Below are 21,208 nucleotides of genomic sequence, written 5' to 3' on the forward strand. Positions count from 1 at the left end.
TTTACAGGCATTTTTCTTCTAGACATTTCTCAAATCTGCCCACAAACGCCACACTCCAACAGTGTTGGTTTGCAAGGCCCAGTGGTAACTTGAACACGGTGTTTTGTTCTGAGACTTGCTAAAGATGTACAGCTATATGGCGCAACATTTGCAAGGTATGCACATTATTTTTGAAGCAACTCAAACTGAGTTGAGTTAAAATATTTAACTGAGTTAAAAAAAATTGGATTAATCACCTGAGTTGATGCTTTAATTTTGACAACCCTATATATATATATATATATATGACACTTTAATTTAATTATTTAATGCTGCATTTATTTATCTTATTTATTTAATCCATATATAACCAATGAATGAAACAATTAATTCATTAATGACAGTATTAATTAATCATGCCATGGAGTATTTATTTAATAGCGCTTTCAATCCTCCATAAGTATATACCCACGGGCACTCATACCAGGCACATGATTAGTCCCGACCAATGAGAGCAGTGGATTTATCCCGTTAGCTGATTGGCTGCGATGACCCAGCATCTTCTCTTGTATTTCGCCAGTCTCATCCTCGTTAGTAAGCAAATTGCTCTTTTTTAAAAAAACGTTCTTTTCGAAATGCATAACTGTATTCAAATGTATTAAAGAGTGGGAGGAGATAAGAAACAAATTGTATGACACGACATGACATGACTTGACTTGACCCTCGCCGGTCTCCGTCGTCTGCGTTTGTTTTGTTGACATTTTTTTCTCTCTTCTGGCGGCTGACTTGCCTACAAGTTAGCAACAAAACGCTAGCAGAACGACGCAATGTTGCCAACATTGGGCCCAGCTCCCCAAATGGTATCTTATATGAGAGGAAACGTAGGACAAAATGACCGTTACGTGCTTGACCGAATCGTTGTGTTTCGTCGCTAATCTGCTGCGAACAATCTCGTCAGTTAGCTTTAGCCTGTTAGCAGCTGTCTCAAATTAAACTGGAAAAAGTACACACATGGAGGGAGTCCTGTACAAATGGACCAACTACATGACAGGTGAGTCTTCTTTCTGTCTCACGGGTTTTCTCTATATGTCTCATTTTTTGTGTCTTGAGGTCACCTCGATCAGGCTCGTTGTTATTGTAACTATAACAGTCATGCTTTTTGTTACCTTGTTAGAATAAAAAAATATGCATATTCAGAACCGAGACACTCCAATAAAATGTAAACAGTCAAAATGATCAGTCATTCTCTTAATGCATCTTGACACAGTGTTGATTTATTCAAGTATTGCTCATAAAACAATTCAGTGTAAACAACTAAGTGAGCGTAATATGTAAATGCATCATCTATGAATAAGTAATAATGTTAAATATAATTATATATAATTAATAAAGTTTAAAAGAATGCGGTTAGTGCTGTTTGTACGTTTCTTATTGTCAACAATGTGTAAAAGCATGTCGCGACAGAGGGAGTAAAAGAAATTGTGTCATATATATAATGAAGTAGAGAAGGAGAAACAAAAAATACAAATAATGTTGAATAAAAGAATAAAAAAAATTGCATACAGGTGTGTCTCAGTAAATTTGAATAAATTCAAATTATTTCAATAATCCAAGAAGTGTAACTCTTGGAGAGTTGTTCAACATTCAGAACAATGTTCTATTCTATTTTTCTTGTTTGTGTTTTTTTCTTTTTCTTAGCCATAAAATATAATCATCAAAATTGTCCATCCGTTATCTGAGCCGCTTCTCCTCACAAGAGTCCCGGGAGTACTGGAACCTATCCCAGCTGTCTTCGAGCGGGAGGCGGTTTACATAGACCCTGAACTGGTTGCCTGCCAGCAGGGCACACAAAGACAGACAACCATTCACACTCACAACCGCACCTCGGAACAATTTAGCCAATAACCTATCATGCATGTTTTTGGAATGTGGGAGGAAACCGAAGTGCCCGGAGATAACCCATGCAAGCACGTGGAGAACATGCAAAAGCCACACAGGAAGCCCAGGTGCCGGAATCGCACACTTGCACGTTTGTACTGTGAGGCGGACGTGCTAACCAGTCAACCACGGTGCGGCCATAATCAAAATTATATTTTTAAAAAATCTTGAAATATGACACTGTTTAGTAAATGTATATAATACATAATACACTGAAATTAATTGCGTTTCTCAGGGCCCTTGAACTGTGCTCCATAAATCCAAGTTATTATAAATATAAAAGTAATACATGTGGTGTAAGTAAAAATAATGCTATATATAATGTTAATATTCATGTTGGATGGATAATAATTATCATAAAGTCATTGTGAAAGAAATGTGTTCTCTATACTCATGCATAATGCAATATTGGTGACGTTAAGTTACCTTTCCTTTATATTTTTTTATCAGTCAGAACATTGCTGATTGATGCGTATCTTTCTAATTTTTCAGATTAATTAAGTAAAGTCTTTTTGTGCGTGCGCATGTGTGTGTCAGGCTGGCAGCCGCGCTGGTTCGTGCTGGAGAACGGCATCATCTCGTACTACGACAGTGAGGACGACGTCGGCAAAGGAAGCAAAGGCTCCATCAAGATGTCTGTGTGTGAAATTAAAGGTTGGTCCGTCAACATCTCAAGCGTGGAGCCAATTTATTGACCTGATGGGGCTAACAGTGCTCCTTTTCAGTTCACCCAACGGACACCACACGTTTGGAGTTGATCATTCCCGGCGAGCAGCATTTTTATGTGAGGGCAGTGAACGCAGCGGAGAGACAAAGCTGGCTGGTGGCACTCGGCTCGTCCAAAGCTGGAACTTTGGACGCACACAAACACAGAGGTACCCATACCACGTCAACAAAAAGATGACTTATATTATATTAGACTACATTACATTACATTACATTATATTTAGGTGCCATTTTTAATGGTTATTTTGTTCAATAAATTTGAAGTGATATACAATTTGTAGTATTTGTAATATCATGGTTGAACAATTTGCTGTGTTTCAAATACAGTTATCCGTTATTTACAGCAGAGCTTGTTTCCTATTCCGTGTGAATGGAAGAGGTTTATTTTAACTTTTTTTTTTTCTTACAGCTCATGTGAAAATACGTTTCTTTGGCCAGGAGGAATCATTAAAATGACTGATTGACCGAGCCTTGATATGCGTATGCATGTGCGTTGTAGGTCCAGACTGTCTGAGGACCAAAATGTCTGAGCTTCGTCTTTACTGCGACCTGTTGGTCCAGCAGGTCCAAACCATCCAATCGCAGAGCAGCACTTCCCACCAGGACACGCCCATATCTGAGGTTTCAAATAAAAAGAAAACCATTTTTTGTGCCTGTTTTAAGTGACAGCAGCGTAATGTCATTTTATATTTGTGTTGTATTTGTTTGTGTTACTTAGGCGTCACTCCTTAGCGCCACCTGCGCCACGTTCATCCAGACACTGGAGGAGTGCATGAATTTAGCGCAGCAGAGCCTCACGTCGCACCTGCAACCTCCTGAAAGGGTCAGCCACTTTCCTAAAGTGTGTGTGGGGGGGTGTGCAACGATACACAAAATTCACGGTTCGGTTCGGTTCGATACATTAGTTTCACAGTTCGATATTTTTTCGATACAATTTTTTATTCATTTTTAGTTTATTGAAGTTACTAACATTTTTTTAAACTCAAAAGTAAACATTTTACATTTAATTAAATATATTTGAGCAATTCCTGACTCATTTTCTGCTTTGCATACTTAGCAACATTAAAAAAAAACAGCTCCATGAAAACAAGTAAGAATATTGTACAAATACAAAATAAATTATCTGAGAAATTACCCATCTACTGTGGTGCATTCTAAGCAACAGATTACAGCAAATAAACAGCTCCTTAGAAAATAAAAGTTAGACTATACTTATCTTGTGAAATATATATTCAGCACCATTAACTTATTAAATAAAAACAGGACCTTAAACTTAAAACTCTTGGGTTAAAGATACAGGCTGTATATGGTATGTAAAAAAATATTAAAATATTTATCATCACATTTATTTATTTTATATGTAAAATACAAAACTATTTTTATGTAAGGCATCTTTATCAGTCAAGTATACATAAAAAAACAATTATCTTTCTTAATAGTGTATTATTTGGAACATCATTGTTTTTAAAATTTGAATCATTGTAACACAAAACTCATCCAAATACAATAGTGTATCATCTTGGGTGCTTGACTGTTTTTACATATATCATATATATCGTATAGGCAGAAAATAAACACTTTATCCCTTAAATAATTGTTTTTAAACCACTGTACTTTTTATACAAATAAAGATGTATTGAAGTGTATTGTCCAACTCCCAAATATTTTAAAATAAATAAATAAAACAAAACAGGTATAGTTGCATTTGCGCGCACTAATTTCCATCCTCCGCAACTTCTTTCAGACTTCTGGTTAAATCATCGGTCGTGTGACTTTCAAGCAGCCGTGTCTGAAAAACGTTGCATTTAATGTCCGACTCTGCAGTGATGTAAAGTGCCGTAACGGTCAGGTAGCGCAGCGGGGGCTGCTGACAAAGTCGTTGCTGATTTGACTCTGATCTTGTTGTGCAAATCAGGAATTGCAGTATTGGTGAAATCGGCCTGCGCAGGAACCTTATGACGTTCCACTCATTTTCACATTGAAGTCATGTCGGCGCAAATGTCTTACCATGTTTGTTGTACTTCCATCAACGTAGTTAGCATTGCGACGTACTGTTGAAGTTGTAGTCCACGACACGCTTTCCATCTGGCGCAAACTAAACAAGAAAAAAAATTACTTCCAATCGCTAGACGTGAAGTTTGGTGGAGCTTCTTCCACTTCAGGTATGCTTGTAGCCATGTAGCAACTAGCGAGCTTCCCATGCAGCTTGGGCCAAAATGAATGTGGGAGGGGCAGTGGCGTACAGTGAATGGGTTTGTGCTCGTCAATCCAGCGCATAAAAAGGCAGAGTAGACAGCGCTGCTCCTCATCGTCATAACATTTTGCGTATTGTTCGATTCAGAGCGCACCGAACCGTGACCACTGTATCGAATGATTCAATACAGATACACGTATTGTTGCACGCCTAATATATATATATAGAGAGAGAGATATGATGATGATGATGATTTTTGATCATGTTGAATCTTCATGCTGTTGTGAAATGTTTGAATGTTTGGTGTCCAGATGAGAAGATCGGTTAGTCACCCTAGAACGTCCACTTTAGACAGGTCAGTCCAAATGCACCCCTTTATGATCTCTCATGTTATTGTATTTCTCTTTTATATTATATATTGTTACGATATGATCACCCTTTATGTTCTCCTGCAAGGTTCCTTGTGAATGTTCCATCTTTATATTTCATCTTACTGTTTCTATTTAATGTTTTTCCTGCTTGTTTACTTTTGATGGCCATGGCTTTATTGTTACGTTCCAGTCTTTGTCTATATTCCGTTGCCTCCGTGAATGTTTTTATGTGCTGTGTACGTGTCAACTAATGTGACTAAAATGCAGAGGTGCAACAATTAATCAATTAATTGACACATTATCAAAATCAAATGACCTATTTAACGGCGCAGCACCGGCTGAGGGTGCTATTTCTGTATTTAATACTTAGACTGGGCGCGCCGCACTACGAGGCGCATGTAAGCATGCTAACTCGCGCATGCTAACTCGCGCATGCTAGCTCGCGCATGCAAGCGCTCATGCTGATAGCTGTTAATAGCAGCACTTCAGCTCTGACCGATCAGAGATGTTATGGCAACACATCTAATTGACAACGTCAGGGGAGGGATGTCACTGGCCACCACACTCCTTCGGTCACGGTTTCAAATCAAAAGCAGAAATATCTTTGAACAGCATACAAGCAAACAATGAAACAAAGAAATAACATTTACACAAACCATGCATCTCTCATGCCAGTCATATCACCAAAAGAAATAAAAATAACAGAAAAACAGTACTGAGGCATTCTGGGAGCTTATCAATCTGAGCCTGGTTAGAGAGATGTGAGTGGTGTGCTTTGGGCAGTGTGTTTTTATTTTTTTTTTGCAGTCTGTTGTTTCTTGCTTGCAATAACATGAATGATAAGACAGACTACGACATTGTGGACAGCTGCCCTTTTGTCCAGCTTTCGCCTTCACCATCACCAAAAAAACGTATTCACATAATGTATTTGTCACACTCAATTCGAAGACTAGATGTGTCAGGGATCAGGCTCAATGGTATAGAGAGTTGCTCAGTCTATACAATAAGCACATCGCATGACAAGGCGCCTCGTTTGTTTTGGGGGAAATTTGGGACTTTAAAGTGCGCCTTATGGTCGCGAAAATATGGTAATAAATACATGCTTTGATAATCTGTATAGTGGGAGACTGGTTAGCACGATGGCATCACAGTGCAGAGTCAAGTCAAGTCAAGTCAATTTTATTTGTATAGCCCTTAATCACAGACAGTCTCAAAGGGCTTTACATAGCCACAATCGACATCCCCGATCTTAACCCCCAGGAGGGCAAGGAAAAACTCACAAAACCTCATTAGGGGAAAAGTGAGAAACCTTGAGAAGGGACCACAGATGGGGGAATCCCCCTTCCAGGATGACCAGGCTGCAATGGAGGTCGTGGTTTCGATTCCTGCTCCTGCCTTTCTGTGTGAAGTTTGCATGTTCTCCCCGTGCTTCCGTGGGTTTCCTCCGGCTACTCTGGTTTCCTCCCACATTCCAAAAACATGAATCGCAGGTTGATTGGACACTCTAAATTGCCCCTTGGTACGAGTGTGTGTGCAAGAATGGTTGTTCGTCTTTGTGTGCCCTGTGATCGGCTGGCAGCCAGTTCAGGGTGTCTCCCGCCTACTGCCCGAAGACAGCTGGGCTAGGCTCCAGCACCCCCCGCGATCCTAGTGAGGAGAAGCGGTACAGATGGATGGATTCTTAGATAATCAATAAATTGTTTAGAGACCTTGTCTCAATTCAAATTGTCTCAATCCTCACAATTTCAGCACACACACACACAACCACCCCTACCTTGCAGAACGGCGACATAATGTGTTTTTATTTTTCCAATTTTGTATTTATTTCTGATTTTATGATTTAATCTTCAATTGATCTAATTTATATATTTAATAAAATTATTGTTGTATTGCACTGGAGAGGGGAGCTCCCTAATCTTATTGCACACTGTACAATGACAATAAAGGGATTTCTGATTCTGATTCTGAAGGAACAGTGATGGATAGTTTTTGTCAATTTTCTTGACATGTTACACTCTAAACCAAGAACTAATAGAAATGAAAACGTTTTTTTAATCCAATTTATTGATTAAAGGGCAAAATAATCAACAGATTAATTGATGGTTAAAGTAATCGTGCGCTTCCGCTAAGTGTAATATATGTGTTTTGTTTGTGCGTTGTTCAGGAGTGGCGTGCTGACGGAGAGCTGCGGAGGGACGAGATCCAAGCCACAGCGGAATCGGGCCAGCTCGGACAGTTCTGTTAATGGCACGGATGCAACGTATAAAGGTGCCAACAAGTTAATTTTTAACTCATTTAATCCCAACATTTTTCTGCATTTTGACTGATTTTGCATGGCCCACAGAATATTGTGTTCTATTGCTGTATACACATAGCGCATACCAAAAGAAAGATTCGACTCTCTTCTTTAAGATGAGATTTGTTCCTATCTTTGTGTGTGTGTGTGTGTGCAACTCCGCCTGCCCAAACCCCAGCGTCTCATACAAATTACCAGAGCTGGGCACGTGACCCTTTTTTGCCAGTCAGTCCCCCGCCCAGCGGCTGCGATCTGGATAGCTTTCCAGGCTCGGCCCTTCGACCTTATTCATAAAATTTGTCGGCCCCTAAAAGAGTTTTAAGTGTGTTGGTGTTGCAGGTTTACTGCCGAACCTCAGCAGCGACACATCACGCATCCCCGAGGAGCGAGGAGGTGCAGCTAGCCCAAAGACCACGCCCCCGGACACGGACACAGACCTGTCCGTCTGAAGGCCACGTCGAGGTCGGAAGGTGGACATGTTGATTGTATTTATTTCTCTTTCGCTGTGGAACCAGACCATTGGCAGCCGAGTACTTTGAACTTAACTCAGTCATTTATTTATATTTGCCTACGGGACTAGGAACTTGAATTCCTGGTGTGGCAAGCTGCACCAAAATGGCCACCCATCCCCATCCACACTACAATGTGAACACGTACCGCCATTTTGTTGCGATGGTGACTGCGTTATTGTTTCTGCTGCCTTCAAAGACAAAAGGCTGTGTTGGGGTCAGCTATTCTTACGAAATTGTGATTTTCATTTCGACGACTAGAAGGTTCATGAAATAAAAATGTTGGCTCTTTTGAGATGACGGAGGAGAGAATGAGCTGAATGGTCACTCAATCACTCAGCTGTGTAGTGATTTTGATATTGTCCCCACACAGCCAATGTGTGGGTGGTGCAATGCATTATGGTACTTGTAGGGAGCAGCTGGACTTCATCCCTTCATTTATCCTTGCTGATCTTGCACTTTAGCAGTCAAAATCCTTTTCGGAGGGATGATGATGATGATGATGATGATGATGATGTGTGTCGCCAAGGCAGCAGACTCGGCATTCACCCTTATTTTGTTGAAAAAGAAGCTGCACTAAAGCACGTATAAAAAGCCTGCTTTTAATTAATAATTTTCGTCTTTTTTTTCTGGATGTTATGAAAAGAGGACCCCTTAATAAAATAATATAAAAAGTATTTTATTTCACATTCGTTCTTATAGTCTGTCGAACTAGTGCACTTGACAGCTATTTTGAGTTTTATGTCGGTGTACCTTGTGCATACAACTTAATATCCAGAACAGGGTCGAAATTGGCTGTACCGTATTAGTGTCATAAATACACAGTAAATGTCATAGAGTGCATTTTGTTCTAAAATATTTGGTCCCATTAAACAGAGTAAACTATTCAGCGTAAAGTTAAGACGCTGAATATTGTACTCTCAATTTTTACTCTGCTTAATGGGACCAAATATAGTCCTTTTAGAGTAAAATTTACTCTACCAAAATGACTGTGGACAAAATTCACTTTAAATGCAGGGTGTCGCAAAATTGTACTCTGTCTTTGACTGCCCTGTAGAATGTTTTCCTTTTTGTCCTTGAACTGTTATAAATATAATGTTCCATATACAATGTTCTAATTTTCATAATAATTATGCCTAAATTTAAATTAAATATGATTGAATGGCTAGACAAAAAGTGAATACCTTTTTGGGGACACAAATGAGTTACAGCAAGACTAACTGTTGAGGGTTCTGTATGGAACGTTATGCTGATGTCGGGGTGTGCCTGTGCGTGTGTGTGTGTGTGTGTGAGAGTGTGTGTTTACAGAAGGCGTGTGTATGTGTGGTTTGGATTTTTGTTGTTTTGTCTTTTGACGAGGAAGCGTTACCCACCATGCATTTGGTGCCGGATGTGCACTGAGCTTTCACGTTGAACAGGACATGAACACAAACATGCTTGCACGAAGTCTGGCGCTCAGATGGCATGCACAAAAACACATGTATGGACCTTATAGCCGCGCTCAGCCACCGATAAGCACGGCTCACTCAACAACACAAAACATCAGCAAATAAAATGTTCCAAGTTTGTCTTCAAACAACTTACCTTATTTAGAAACCTGTGTTGGATTTTAGTCATTCTCCTTAAGATAAGCCAATTTTAGGATCAAAGTTAAAACGTTAACATAGTTATTAGGAATGGTGTAATATAAGTGTAAATCCCACCAAAGAACAATTTTAAATAAAAATAATTTAAAAAATAATCATAATTTTTTTAAAAAAGTCTTGTTTTTTTCTCTTTTCGCCTGAGGGTTCTGTTCCCCATTAACTGCGAAAAATGTAGGATGAAAATGCAGAGCTGGCACTCATTCACTTTAATGTAGCCAGTGTGCTACATAGCGCTCTTGTACATTTTGGCCACAAGCGTCACTATTTCATCCACTCATGCATGTGAAATTATATGGTTTAGTGTTGTAATTTTAATTGGAATGGGCGATCCGCAATTCCAGCCTTATTTGGAGGTATCGGGTACTCATGGAGCCTGCCGACGCCTGTCATCGATACTAAAGGCAATGAGAAACTGGCATCTCTACACACCCTCAGCAGTCGTTATCTGCATCAGAAACAAAGGTTTTGTTCTTTTATTAAATGGAATTTATATATCAAAAGTACTAAATGGTCTTTCACTTGTATAGCACTTTCCCACCGATTCAGGCCATGGCTCACACCGCTGTCACATCTACCAACTGATGACATACCATCAGGAGCAACTCAGGGTTCAGTATCTTGCTCAAGGGTAGTTCGACATGGCCACAATGGCTGGGAATCAAACCCACAAGCTTTAGGTACCAGTGCTTGGTATCGGTGAATACTGAAAGAGTGAATGCTCACACAGGCATCTGTCTGGAAAAAAAAGTGCTATCTAGCAGCTCAAATTCTATAAGCGTGCGTGGATTCCTTGTGTGCATTTTGATTGGCTATATATATCGTGAGATATGATTCCACTCGTCGAGTCGGGTTGAGCGGCAGGCTTCTGAGGTCACGCAGGTCAAACCCATTTTTTGTCACAGGCCACGTCTTGCGTCAATATCTGCCGAAAGTGCCTTCGCTGTTCTCATTAGTCAGTCGTTATAAAAAAAAATAAATACAAATTCAAAAAGTACAACAGTGAAATGTTGACATCGTGTTTTAAGTGGCCAAACATAAGCACGTGTAACGGTGTCCTCCAATGAAAATCATGGAAAATCAAAATCTGCTGTGATATCTGTTAAAATTGAAACCACTGATTTTCTTCCAAAATGAAGGAACGAATCCATACCACAAGAACCATCAAATTGACTTTATTTGCTTTTGTAGTCCACGTGAAATGTTTTTGGCCTCCAGACGTTGGGTTTGACACCTGTCGCTTTCCTTCTGTCAAGGCTGACTCAATGATGATGACGATGACGATGACGATGTGCGAGCAAACATTGTGGCAGTTTGTTTAAAAAGCCTGTTTGAGCAACGGCCCTGTGCTTAGAGATGGACGCAGCGGCGAGCGGAGCACAAACACTCACTGGTCAGGTTGGGCTTCGTATTTTGGATTCCTTCGTCTGATTGTCCTCTTTAACATGTGTCACAATTTGCCGCTTTTTCAAAATTTGGGGAAGGTGGCGCAGAGGAGCAAGTTGCAGCAAGTCCAAAGCCACTCAAGGTAACATGAGCAGAGTACTTTTGCGACACCAGTAGTTCTCAAACTTTTGACACCAAGTAGCAGCAACACTCAGAATACAGTCGCTATCCCAAGTGTTCATCCAAAACAAGCTTGAGGTTTTATTTTTTAGCACATTTTGTATTATTCTGAGCCACTGTAACACGATGTACAGTTTGAACATTAACACCAAGCTTCAATATATTGGAAGAGAAAAAAAAATACTAAATTCATGATTCAATGAAAATTTATTGGACTTAACTGTATACAATATTCATGAAAAAAAAACTTACTCACACCTACAGTAGTAAATAATATGATAAAACACAGGAGGACAATTTTAGATTAACAGTTTTATTCGGTGATTGGCTTAATAATATAATTGAAAAATACAAAATTGAATTTTTTACATTTCTTATTTTACTCCAATTTGATCCCTTAGAAAGGCTGTTGAGATGCTGTATTGTGTGAGTTTGTTTGTGTGAGTCGAATCCAATGCTTTGTTTGTGTATTTGCATAAAAAAAAAAAAATAATCAATGCTCAAATATTACAGCTATTACAATTCAATAAAATTATATACATAATATAAAAAAATGTGGGGGATTTTTTTTTTACAATGAATAAAGGGATTTTTTTAACAATTTATAAAATGTGCGATTAACTACGAGTTAACTATATGAAAAATGCGATTGAACATGATTAAATATTTTAATTGCTTCATAGCACTAATATATATATATATATATATATATATATATATATATAGAGAGAGAGAGAGAGAGTGATGAAATAAACTTCTATCATACATACTATCATAAATATGATGATGATCTCTTGATTATGTAAGACTAGCAGAGAAGGCCTTGGAGGCCTTCACCCTCTTCCACTGTGCCCACTACTCCTGCGTTTGAAACTCGCAGATCTGAAGTTTGATGTGCAACTGTTCAGTGGAATTTTTATTTATTTATTTTTTTTCAAAACAAAACTAGTTAACCGCGCGCGGGCGCGTCTGTCTGTCTGTCTGTCTGTGTGCGTGCGTGCGCGTGTGTGCGCGCGCGCGTGTGTTATGTTCCAGGCCTGGTGCGCTCCAGAGTTGTTGGTTCTGTCTCGCTGCGCGGGTTGTTACAAGCAGCACAAACACGCTGTCAAGTCGGCAGGCTCCTCCGAGGATCACGAGCAGTCGTCGTCCTCCAGTGAAGACGATGACGACAAGCATCAACCGGAACGGGAGGCTGATGAGCGCGACGGACATCGGAGTGCGCGGCAAAGCGAGATGGGGGACGCCAGGACCGGCCGAGAACGTAATAGCTCCCCAAATGTATCCGCTATCCAATCAACACACATGTGAAAAGGCTTCCAAACCAGGAAGCAGAAAGAAAGTTGCAAGTTTGTGAATGAATGTGAGAGAGAAAAACATTGTAAATACGAGCTAATGCAATGTTTAATATCAAAATATATACCCCCCAACCAATCAACCAACCACCCCCAAATTTGTAAATATTCCGGTCGCACACTATAAAAAAATAAATTAAAAAAATCCCGGCATCCATATTTTTCCACTTCATTAAAAAATATTAAAATCAAATGAATACATCAAACCAACATGGATTTAAAAGAAATTAACGTACACTCAAAAATATCAAACATATACATTCCAAAAAAGCATTTAAATTAACTTATTTTTTTAAATTAACTACTTTTTGTCATTGACCATTTTCCAGTATTGATTTTTTTTGTCTAAATCTTTTTAAAATGAAAAAAACACCCAAAATTATGATTTTTTTAGTAAGGTTTTTAAAATGAAAAACATTGCAGAAATAATCAAAAGTAAAAATATTTAATTTTTTTAACGTGGAACTTTTATTTTCCATTAGGATATTTTTTAAATGTTGTCCACCAAAAAAGGCTTTGGAGAAAAATAAGTCATACAACTATGAAAAAAAGAAGAAATCCATTGCTGCACGTTTTGTGCAGGAGTGCAACCCAGTTTAAATAAAGCGTTTCCCTTTGGCCTTCTTCAGATGGCGCGTCTGCCCCGAATCAAGTCCAGCCTTCACCTGAGGGGGGCGCCAGCCGAGACACAGAACCATAAGGCATCGTTACTGTGGCAACACAGGCCACGATTGCCATCATGGAATAATGTCACACACACTCTTCCCATATTATTGCAAACCAGCAAACACTTGTTTGCATCTGCTACAATGTGCAACCCAAAATAGGGATTTGAAAAAAAAAACAGCTTACGATACAACTTTATTGCTACAGCGCATTTCACATGATGTATATATATGATGTAATATAAATTAGCAGGGAATTGAGCACAAATTAAAACACATAAACACAAACAATAGATACCAGAAGAACTGTAGAACAGCGACAGTCTCATGTTGAGAATAGAAATGAGTCTTCAAAGGAGTTTTAAAAGAGGACAGAGAGGGGGCTTGCATAACATTCAATGGGAGCTCATTCATTGGGGAAGGAAGGCAACAGAAAAGGCGCAATCCCCCGAATCTGCGCTTAGTCCTCGGCACATCCAGCAGCGTTTGGTCCGCAGACCTGAGGCGGCCGTCAGGTGCGTAGGAGTGGAGGAGCTTGCAGAAGTATGCTAGGACGAGGCCATTTAAAGATTTGAGGACGAACATTTTGAACTGAACTCGAAAGTGCACTGGGAGCCAGTGAAGAGAAGCCAAGATCGGGATTCTGTGATCCGTTTTCCGAGCTCCAGCATTTGTTTCCAAGCAGCAGCATTTCGTACCAATCGGAGTTGCTTGAGGGAGGACTGGCTGACTCCAAAGTGAAGTGCATTACAGTAATCTAGCTGAGATATAACCAAGGCATGACTACTCACACACACACACACACACACACATTGTTGACGTTAAAAGTGAATAAGTAGGATAATGGAATGAATGCATACGGCATGTTTTTGTTCCTCACAAAAAAAAATAAAATAAAGCAAAAAATTGGCATTAAGTGTTGATTGTTGTTGCTTTTGTTTCTAAAACGGTTTGGGCCTTTTTTTTTTTTTCTAAAAATGATGAAGTTGGCATGACCTCTTAGGTTCATTCTCCCCTAATTTGAATTCCTACCTTTGGTTTGAAATGACACAAACTTTTAGCATTTAGAATTCAATATCGTACTTCTAATTTTCCTCATGAATAAAGTTTCTAATCTAACTACCTATCTGTGTGAAATTCTAACCTAGGCTCTTAAAAGCTTAACCATGTGTTGCAACCATAACCCTCATTGCGGCAAATTAAGTCAAGAATGTTGTCTGTAAAATCTCTCTCTATATTTTTTTTCTCCTTTTAATCTACATAAAGTAGGAGTCCCATTTTTGATCATATAAAAGCTGCACTGATGCCACTTGAGTCAATTAGTCTTACTGCACGCTGTGTACCGTAATGGACCGTAGCCCAGACCACTCCCTCTTCACCACACACACACACACACACACACAACACACGCTGTGCTCTCTTTCGGTGTCTTTCTTTGTTTACTTGCGCGAGCGTTGGACTGCGATGGAGCCCAGCAGTCCCAAAAAGATCCAGTTTGACGTTCCGCCGCTGCAGGGACACTTGGACCCTCAGGCCGCCGAACACGTGAGTGGGCCAAGCCGCCATTAATGGGGCCTCTCTCTACATGGAATGTGTGTGTGTGCGCGTGTTGATGTCACCCTCGTCAAAATGCCATTTCTGTCTCTTGAGTGTCGAATAACACAAGTTTTAAAAGCCTCAATCTGCACTTGAACATGGACACATTTTCAAAATGGACATGGGTTGTGGAAATTGAAATGGCAGCTGAAATTGTCCTACGTGTCTTTTCCGAGCTACTTCCAACTAGTCATCGTTTGGTGGTCAACAGTGATGATGATGATGTGAAAAAGACATCATTACGTCACATTTGCATCCATGTGGCAGGCTTAAAAATATATTTGTCCTAAGTGTCTACACGAACGCTTAGTTTTCCCATTCTCGCTCGCCTCTCAAGCGGAACACGTACACAATGCTGCAAATATGATTTTGTTGATGCTTCATCACTGCGCCTCTCAATCTCTTTAGTCAGTTGATACACAAAATATTTTTCTGTCTCGTATTGGGTATGTAAGCATATTATTTTTGTGATTTTATTGTTTTTTTTTTCAAACAGCTCAGTAATACTAATTTCTAAACATTTATTATAGTTGACATTCACAAATATGGGCGTGGATAGTAATTGATTTGATTACATCAGTATCACAATACATGTCAATATCAGTTTAATTTATGATCCCCCTTTTTCTCTGTCAGGATTCACGGCACTTGACCCTTTTTTGCCAGTCAGTCCCCAACCCTCCGGCCGCGATCTGTGTAGCCTTCCAGCGTCGACCCTTCGGTCTTATTCATAAAAAATGTCGGCCCCCGACCCCGATCTCCCCTGCAACCGAAGCAGGAACGGACAACAGGCGCTTCCGACTCGTTCGGTGGCAATTGTTGTTGTTTGCCCATGTAAAATTCTTTGAGTTTATTTTTCCGTGTGGTCCCTGACGCGCCCACGAAGGTGATTGGCACATGTTACCGGGTGAGTGAAACGTATGTTGTTCTACGTGAGACGCTGAGTTGCGACAGAGAAGTTGAATAAAGCAGTACAGTTTGCAGCACGACGTGTGTGAGATTGGCTGACTTTAAACATAAAACAAGACAACCTATTTGGCTGCGACCACATCACATGCACGAGGGCCGATTCATGGGCCGGACTAGGATCAACCTCCGGCCTGCCTAATTAAACTCTTTTTTAAAAATTTGTCACCCCAACCCCCTGCCCGAAAAATGGGCGTCCGGCCGATCCTTTCTTCTTCTGCCCTCCACTTGCTGTTGGTCTTCTACAACCTCCTGTGCAGCCTTGTTGCCTCTTGTGATGGGTTGAATCTTTCAAATTAACAAATATCTGTGCTTAAGTACTTGTAGCACACAACGTTCTTGTGAATATTTATATGCATTCCTGCACTCTGTCTTGCGTGTGTGTGCGCGTGTGTGTGCATGTTTGTCAGTTTGTGTTGATTGTTTTATCTCGCAAGTGTGTGCGTGTGTTCTTTTTTTTCTTCCAGATACGTCGCCGACGACCGACGCCTGCAACTTTGCAAATATACAGACAACCAGGTAACACACACAAATGACCTAACGTCGGGTAATTTGCACATTGGCAACACTGTTTGTGTCAAAAAAGAACCTTTTGAATGTGAGCGGGACCGCGGTGAAGGGGAGGGGGGGCATAGTGGGGCTATAATGGAACCTTTATTAGATTTTGAGCTGCAGAATACGGGAAGTGATGCCAGTCAGTGTGAAGACTGGCCTGATGAATGCTGAGCGTGCGTGTGTGTGTGTGTGGGGGTGTGGGTGAGTGTGTGAAGACTGATGGAGCGTTGGGCTGCGTTCCATTTTGTGAGGTCAGCTTGGCGAATTGCTTGTGCTAAGCTTCCAAACAACATCAAGTGTACACCGGAGGAGTTCACCAAGTATATTAGAATGTCTACATGTCGTCTATAAAGTGGCCATAAAAAGTGTACACACTCCTCCTCAAACTTGAAAATGAGAGTTTTCCAGTGCTTTAGGGCAGAAAGTTGAAAAGCTCGAACAAAAGTAGTGCGGACTTTGGGAACGACGAGATTAATAAAACTGCTGGAACGGGGAATCTATGAGTGGTGGTATGCATGGTGAGCAGAGGGCGAAGATGGGAATGGGACATGGTGGCAGGTGCTAGCACACACCTCACATTCAATGTCAGTTTGAAAGTAATGATCAACAAGGCCACGTCCGCAATTATGAGGGTGTCCACACTTACTCACGTTATCAGTTGTCTCATTTCACTTCCCCTCCCAAACATATTTCATTTCTTTCAACGCATTAATCGTTAAAAAAGTTTTTGAAATGACTTGTCTTGGTGACTATTTGTTCTTTTCTTCTTTTAAATCTTTTTTTACTGACTACAAAAAAAAAAAGAAATCTGTTATCTGCTTGCATGTTCAATAAATACACAAATAATCTGATCTACGCTTGACTGGGGCACTGCCACAGCTCTTGGTTCTCTCATGGTGACTTGACTAACTTTAAATTTCCAAATGACATATGCGGATGACTTTCAGATCTGTGTCCTGCTGAGCAAAAAAGATGCTCTCTCATTGAGGCAACTTTTGTCTTCTCTGGAAGAAATCAAGACCTGGATGCCACTGAATTTCTTGAATTTCAATGAAAATAAAAAAGTCATTATGGTGTGTAGTATGTTTCATCCTGCTGACTTCTCATTATCGCCTTTCTCAACAGCACATTGAAACAGTAATTAATGCCTTCATCTCATATCTGCTGGATTACTGTAATGCACTTTATTTTGGAGTCAGCCAATCCTCCAAGCGTCTCCAGTTGGTCCAAAATGCTGCTTCTCACCTCCTGACTGGCACTCGTAAGAGAGGGCACATAACTGCTGCTTTGGCGTCCCTTCACTGGTTCCCTGAGCATTTTAGAGTTTTGTTGTTTGAAATTGTTTTCAAATTTTTAAATGGTATTTCTCTCTGAGCTCTTCCACCCTAACGCACCTGTCTGGTGCCTCGGGTCGGCGAACCAGATGCTATTAGAGGTAGTGAGGACTAAACGAAGGCCCAGAGGGGGTGGAGCCTTTTCCTTTGCCAGTCCCTCTCTTTGGAACGACCCCTCGCTTCCCATCTCGTCATAAAACTTTTTATTCTTTGGCTTTCGACTCGGCTTGAGAATGTTTTTTTTTCTGTTCTTTTTACTGTCTTCATTATTAATTTGTTTTATTGTTTGTTGTGCGGGCAGCGTGGGTTCGGTTCCCACTCAGTGACGGTGTCTATGTCTGCCCTGTGACTGTCTGGCGACCAGTTCAGGGTGTGGTGCGCCTTTCGCCCGTAGTCCGCTGGGATAGGCTCCAGCACCCTCCCGCGACCCCGTACACAGGATAAGCGGTGTGGATTGGTTGATGTATGACTTACTTTTGCTCCGCATACAGTACTTTACATGCAGTGGTGCTTGTCTTAAAGTGCTTTAGATATCAAGTTGAGTTAAGTTAAGTGATATTACGATATTAAAAGCAGCTCAGCTTTTCGCCCGCTTCAGCAAAACACAGCCTTCTGAACTACACAGACCACGATGCTTTGCGCCTCCGGGCCAATAGAAACATATGACATGTCTCTGTTGTTATTTTTCTGTACGAACAAGATATTGTGCTATTTTTTTCAATATCATGACTTACATAATGTTTATTTATTTATTTGACAATTTTGCACGTTTTTATACAGTATCGTGAGCTTTCTTTTTCATTTCACCAACATCCCCACAATATCACGCTGTCATATCATGAGGTTCACATCATATCATATGGCGCCGTTTGCATACGATTGCATTACTCCCGACTGTTCATTCTGTTACTGTTGCACTTGCTTGGATCGCTGCTTTGCTAAAAAGACTAACTTGATGTTGCACTTTCCTGAAGATAAAATTTCGAACCATTTCTTATTAGCCGCTGATCTGCTTTCAGCATTAGAACTGCCCCCCATGAAGAGAAGGAACATTGTGGAAAACTAGTGTGACAGCCCTCTCTTGCCATGTCATCACCCGCTGCTCATTTTGGCCTTCTGTTGGCCGGCTGTGGATGTTGTCTGTGATTTCCGCTTTTCCTTTTACACCTTTTCAGAGGCTGACAACATCCACCTTGTTTGTGCATATACACATCTTCATCGTTGTTATTGTGATGCAGCTTGTACATGAAGAGACTAAAAACAACAACAGACTTGGTGTGCAGCCTTCTTACAGCCATGCAGGAAGTGAAGACCTTAAAAGCTTTTCTTCTATTGATCCTCTAATAGTGTGTACGTGTGTTTGCGCGTGCCAGCTACTAAAATCTCCACGAGCAGCGTTAGCATTAAAAGCGTTGCAAGAGGATTTCTGTTTTGCAGAATAAGAGCAAAATATTGCAATGGACTGCAAAGTTGGCTCAATGTAAGATTTGGTTTGTTTGGTTGTGAGCGCAGTGCAAGATTGACCATGTTATTATGTTTCTCACAGCATTGCACGCAATTCATATTTTTTGGAAGCCACTTGAATTTTGGTTAATTTTTATACAAACTGAATTCAATTGAACTATTTTCCAATGCGCATGTTTTTATTTAGTGTAGTTTGATTCAATAATTTCATTTAGTTACATATTTAGTTTCATGACAATTTAATGTTACTTCATTTAAATGCAAATTGTATTTATTAGTTTATTTCTATTTGAATTTGAAGCCCACTTAAGTTTAATTACATTTTGTTTCATTTTCCTGTAGATTTTATTTCATTTATTTAACTTTTGGGATTTCCTCATGCACATTTCACATATCTATAGATGCCCATTTTAGTTGTACTTAATCAAATTTAATTTGATCATTTAATTTAGCCGCATGTTTTAATTCATTTTGGTGCAAATTGTATTTCAATTATTTTCAGAACAAAATCAATCATCTTTTTTCTCAGGCCCATTTTTACATTTTTAATTTTGATGCAAATGTCATTGCATTAGATGTTCTGCAGGTTGTGTAATTGAATTGGTTATGATGCAAAATTAATTTATTGTAAAATATTTTTACTTGACTTGAACTTAGTTGAATTGAATGGCAAAGGTCTGGAGGCACTGTTGGTTGTCTTCCTCAGAGCTTCACGTGGGGGTGGAGCAACAGCTCACGGGGGTGCCGGACTGTCAGTTGAGTCCAATCACAGCGCAGCTTTATGCCAGCTCCTTCCCGTGGACCAATCAGAATGGGCAGGAGGAAGCCAATGGGAACCAGGCCGGTCTTTTAGCCAATCATGGGAGAGACGTGGCACAGAGCAACAGTTCAGGCGGTAAACTTTTTCATTATGGAATATTTTTACAATGTCATTTTTGTTTTCATTCACAAAAACTTCTTGAATCATACTGAGACTCGATAATTGAAAATATTTTGAACATTATTTGCATTTTGTTGTAATTCATCCGATCATATCTTTTTGGATGTTTTGGCCACAACGTTTGAAGCACTCAAAATGTGAAACGATGAGTTCCAATTTCCAATACCAATGTGTATTTTATAGTAGAAGTATGTATGACACATGGTGAGCCTGAATGGACCAAGAGATCCAGAAAGTAAAAACCCTGGCACAGTTTGTCTTGGGCCACAGGCAGGCCCGTATTGTGTAATTTGGATTTTCAGGCGAATTCCCACTCAACCGGACTGCAATATACACAAGGGATGGGCAAGAACAATGTTTGCGGCAAAGTTCTTACTTTCTGGGCCTGAATTTGCCATCTCTGAATGGAACTAACTCGACTAACGTCGTCAGATTCTTTCTTTCTTCGATTTCCTCAGATGTGTCATGCAAGTCCCAAAAAGAAGCTTCCAGTCCTGACTCCATCTCTCGGTAGCTGCCTCCGCCGCGGCTGCACTTCCTCCTCTTCAATCTTTTCTTCCTCCTCTTCCGCTCCCTCGTGTCCATGCTGCTGTATTACTTTCTTGGCATCAACAACAAAAGCGAGAACACTGAACAATTTCATGTAAGATGGCATTAATGCACATGACATGGCTGTGGATAAAGATCTATTATTATATGGCAAGTAGAAAATTGAACATCATGAAATAATATTACAATTAATATAGGAAGCTTGTGAATGGACATTTTCCCCAAATCCAACCTTATTGAGTAAGTATTGAGTTACAAGCGATGTCACCGAATGAATTAAACTGGTAAATCAAGGCACCGCTGTAAAAACAATGAATTGCCTTTGTCACGTGTAACTTTCTGTCACAAAATCAATCAAAAGAAATAATAAAGCCATGTGCTCATTAATTTTTTTTCTGTCATCCTTGACGATTGTAAAAATGTTCAATCAAGGCCACTATTCTCTTCTTGTTGACTGCAGTGTTTTCTCTCTTATTTTTTTTCAAAATCAGAACCATCAGAATGAATAATTAGTTTGTTCGTTTTTATTTTGACTATTTGTAATAAAATAATGATAATAATCATT

At 39.9% G+C, this 21,208-nt stretch overlaps 3 protein-coding genes across 3 annotated transcripts; all 3 read left to right on the forward strand.

Annotated features, from left to right (window-relative positions):
- The first annotated feature begins 530 nt into the window (after positions 1-530).
- plekha3 (pleckstrin homology domain containing, family A (phosphoinositide binding specific) member 3) lies at positions 531-8,690 on the forward strand. Its single transcript, XM_088305596.1, has 8 exons — positions 531-1,030; positions 2,455-2,571; positions 2,643-2,792; positions 3,143-3,264; positions 3,362-3,466; positions 5,149-5,192; positions 7,373-7,476; positions 7,844-8,690. The coding sequence occupies exons 1-8, from the start codon at positions 991-993 to the stop codon at positions 7,951-7,953; spliced, it is 792 nt and encodes a 263-aa protein (XP_088161722.1). The 5' UTR covers positions 531-990; the 3' UTR covers positions 7,954-8,690.
- Positions 8,691-10,994: 2,304 nt separating this feature from the next.
- Positions 10,995-13,814, forward strand: LOC148330271 (uncharacterized). Its single transcript, XM_088305306.1, has 4 exons — positions 10,995-11,049; positions 11,141-11,184; positions 12,258-12,483; positions 13,204-13,814. The coding sequence occupies exons 1-4, from the start codon at positions 11,013-11,015 to the stop codon at positions 13,272-13,274; spliced, it is 378 nt and encodes a 125-aa protein (XP_088161432.1). The 5' UTR covers positions 10,995-11,012; the 3' UTR covers positions 13,275-13,814.
- An 810-nt stretch (positions 13,815-14,624) lies between these two features.
- Positions 14,625-20,986, forward strand: ppp1r1c (protein phosphatase 1, regulatory (inhibitor) subunit 1C). Its single transcript, XM_088305278.1, has 4 exons — positions 14,625-14,784; positions 16,269-16,320; positions 19,861-20,049; positions 20,553-20,986. The coding sequence occupies exons 1-4, from the start codon at positions 14,704-14,706 to the stop codon at positions 20,606-20,608; spliced, it is 378 nt and encodes a 125-aa protein (XP_088161404.1). The 5' UTR covers positions 14,625-14,703; the 3' UTR covers positions 20,609-20,986.
- Positions 20,987-21,208: the final 222 nt, after the last annotated feature.

The sequence above is a fragment of the Idiotropiscis lumnitzeri genome, chromosome 9 (genome assembly GCF_059441095.1).
Source record: "Idiotropiscis lumnitzeri isolate Australia: NSW breed Sydney's pygmy pipehorse chromosome 9, RoL_Ilum_1.0, whole genome shotgun sequence".
NCBI classification, from domain to species: domain Eukaryota; kingdom Metazoa; phylum Chordata; class Actinopteri; order Syngnathiformes; family Syngnathidae; genus Idiotropiscis; species Idiotropiscis lumnitzeri.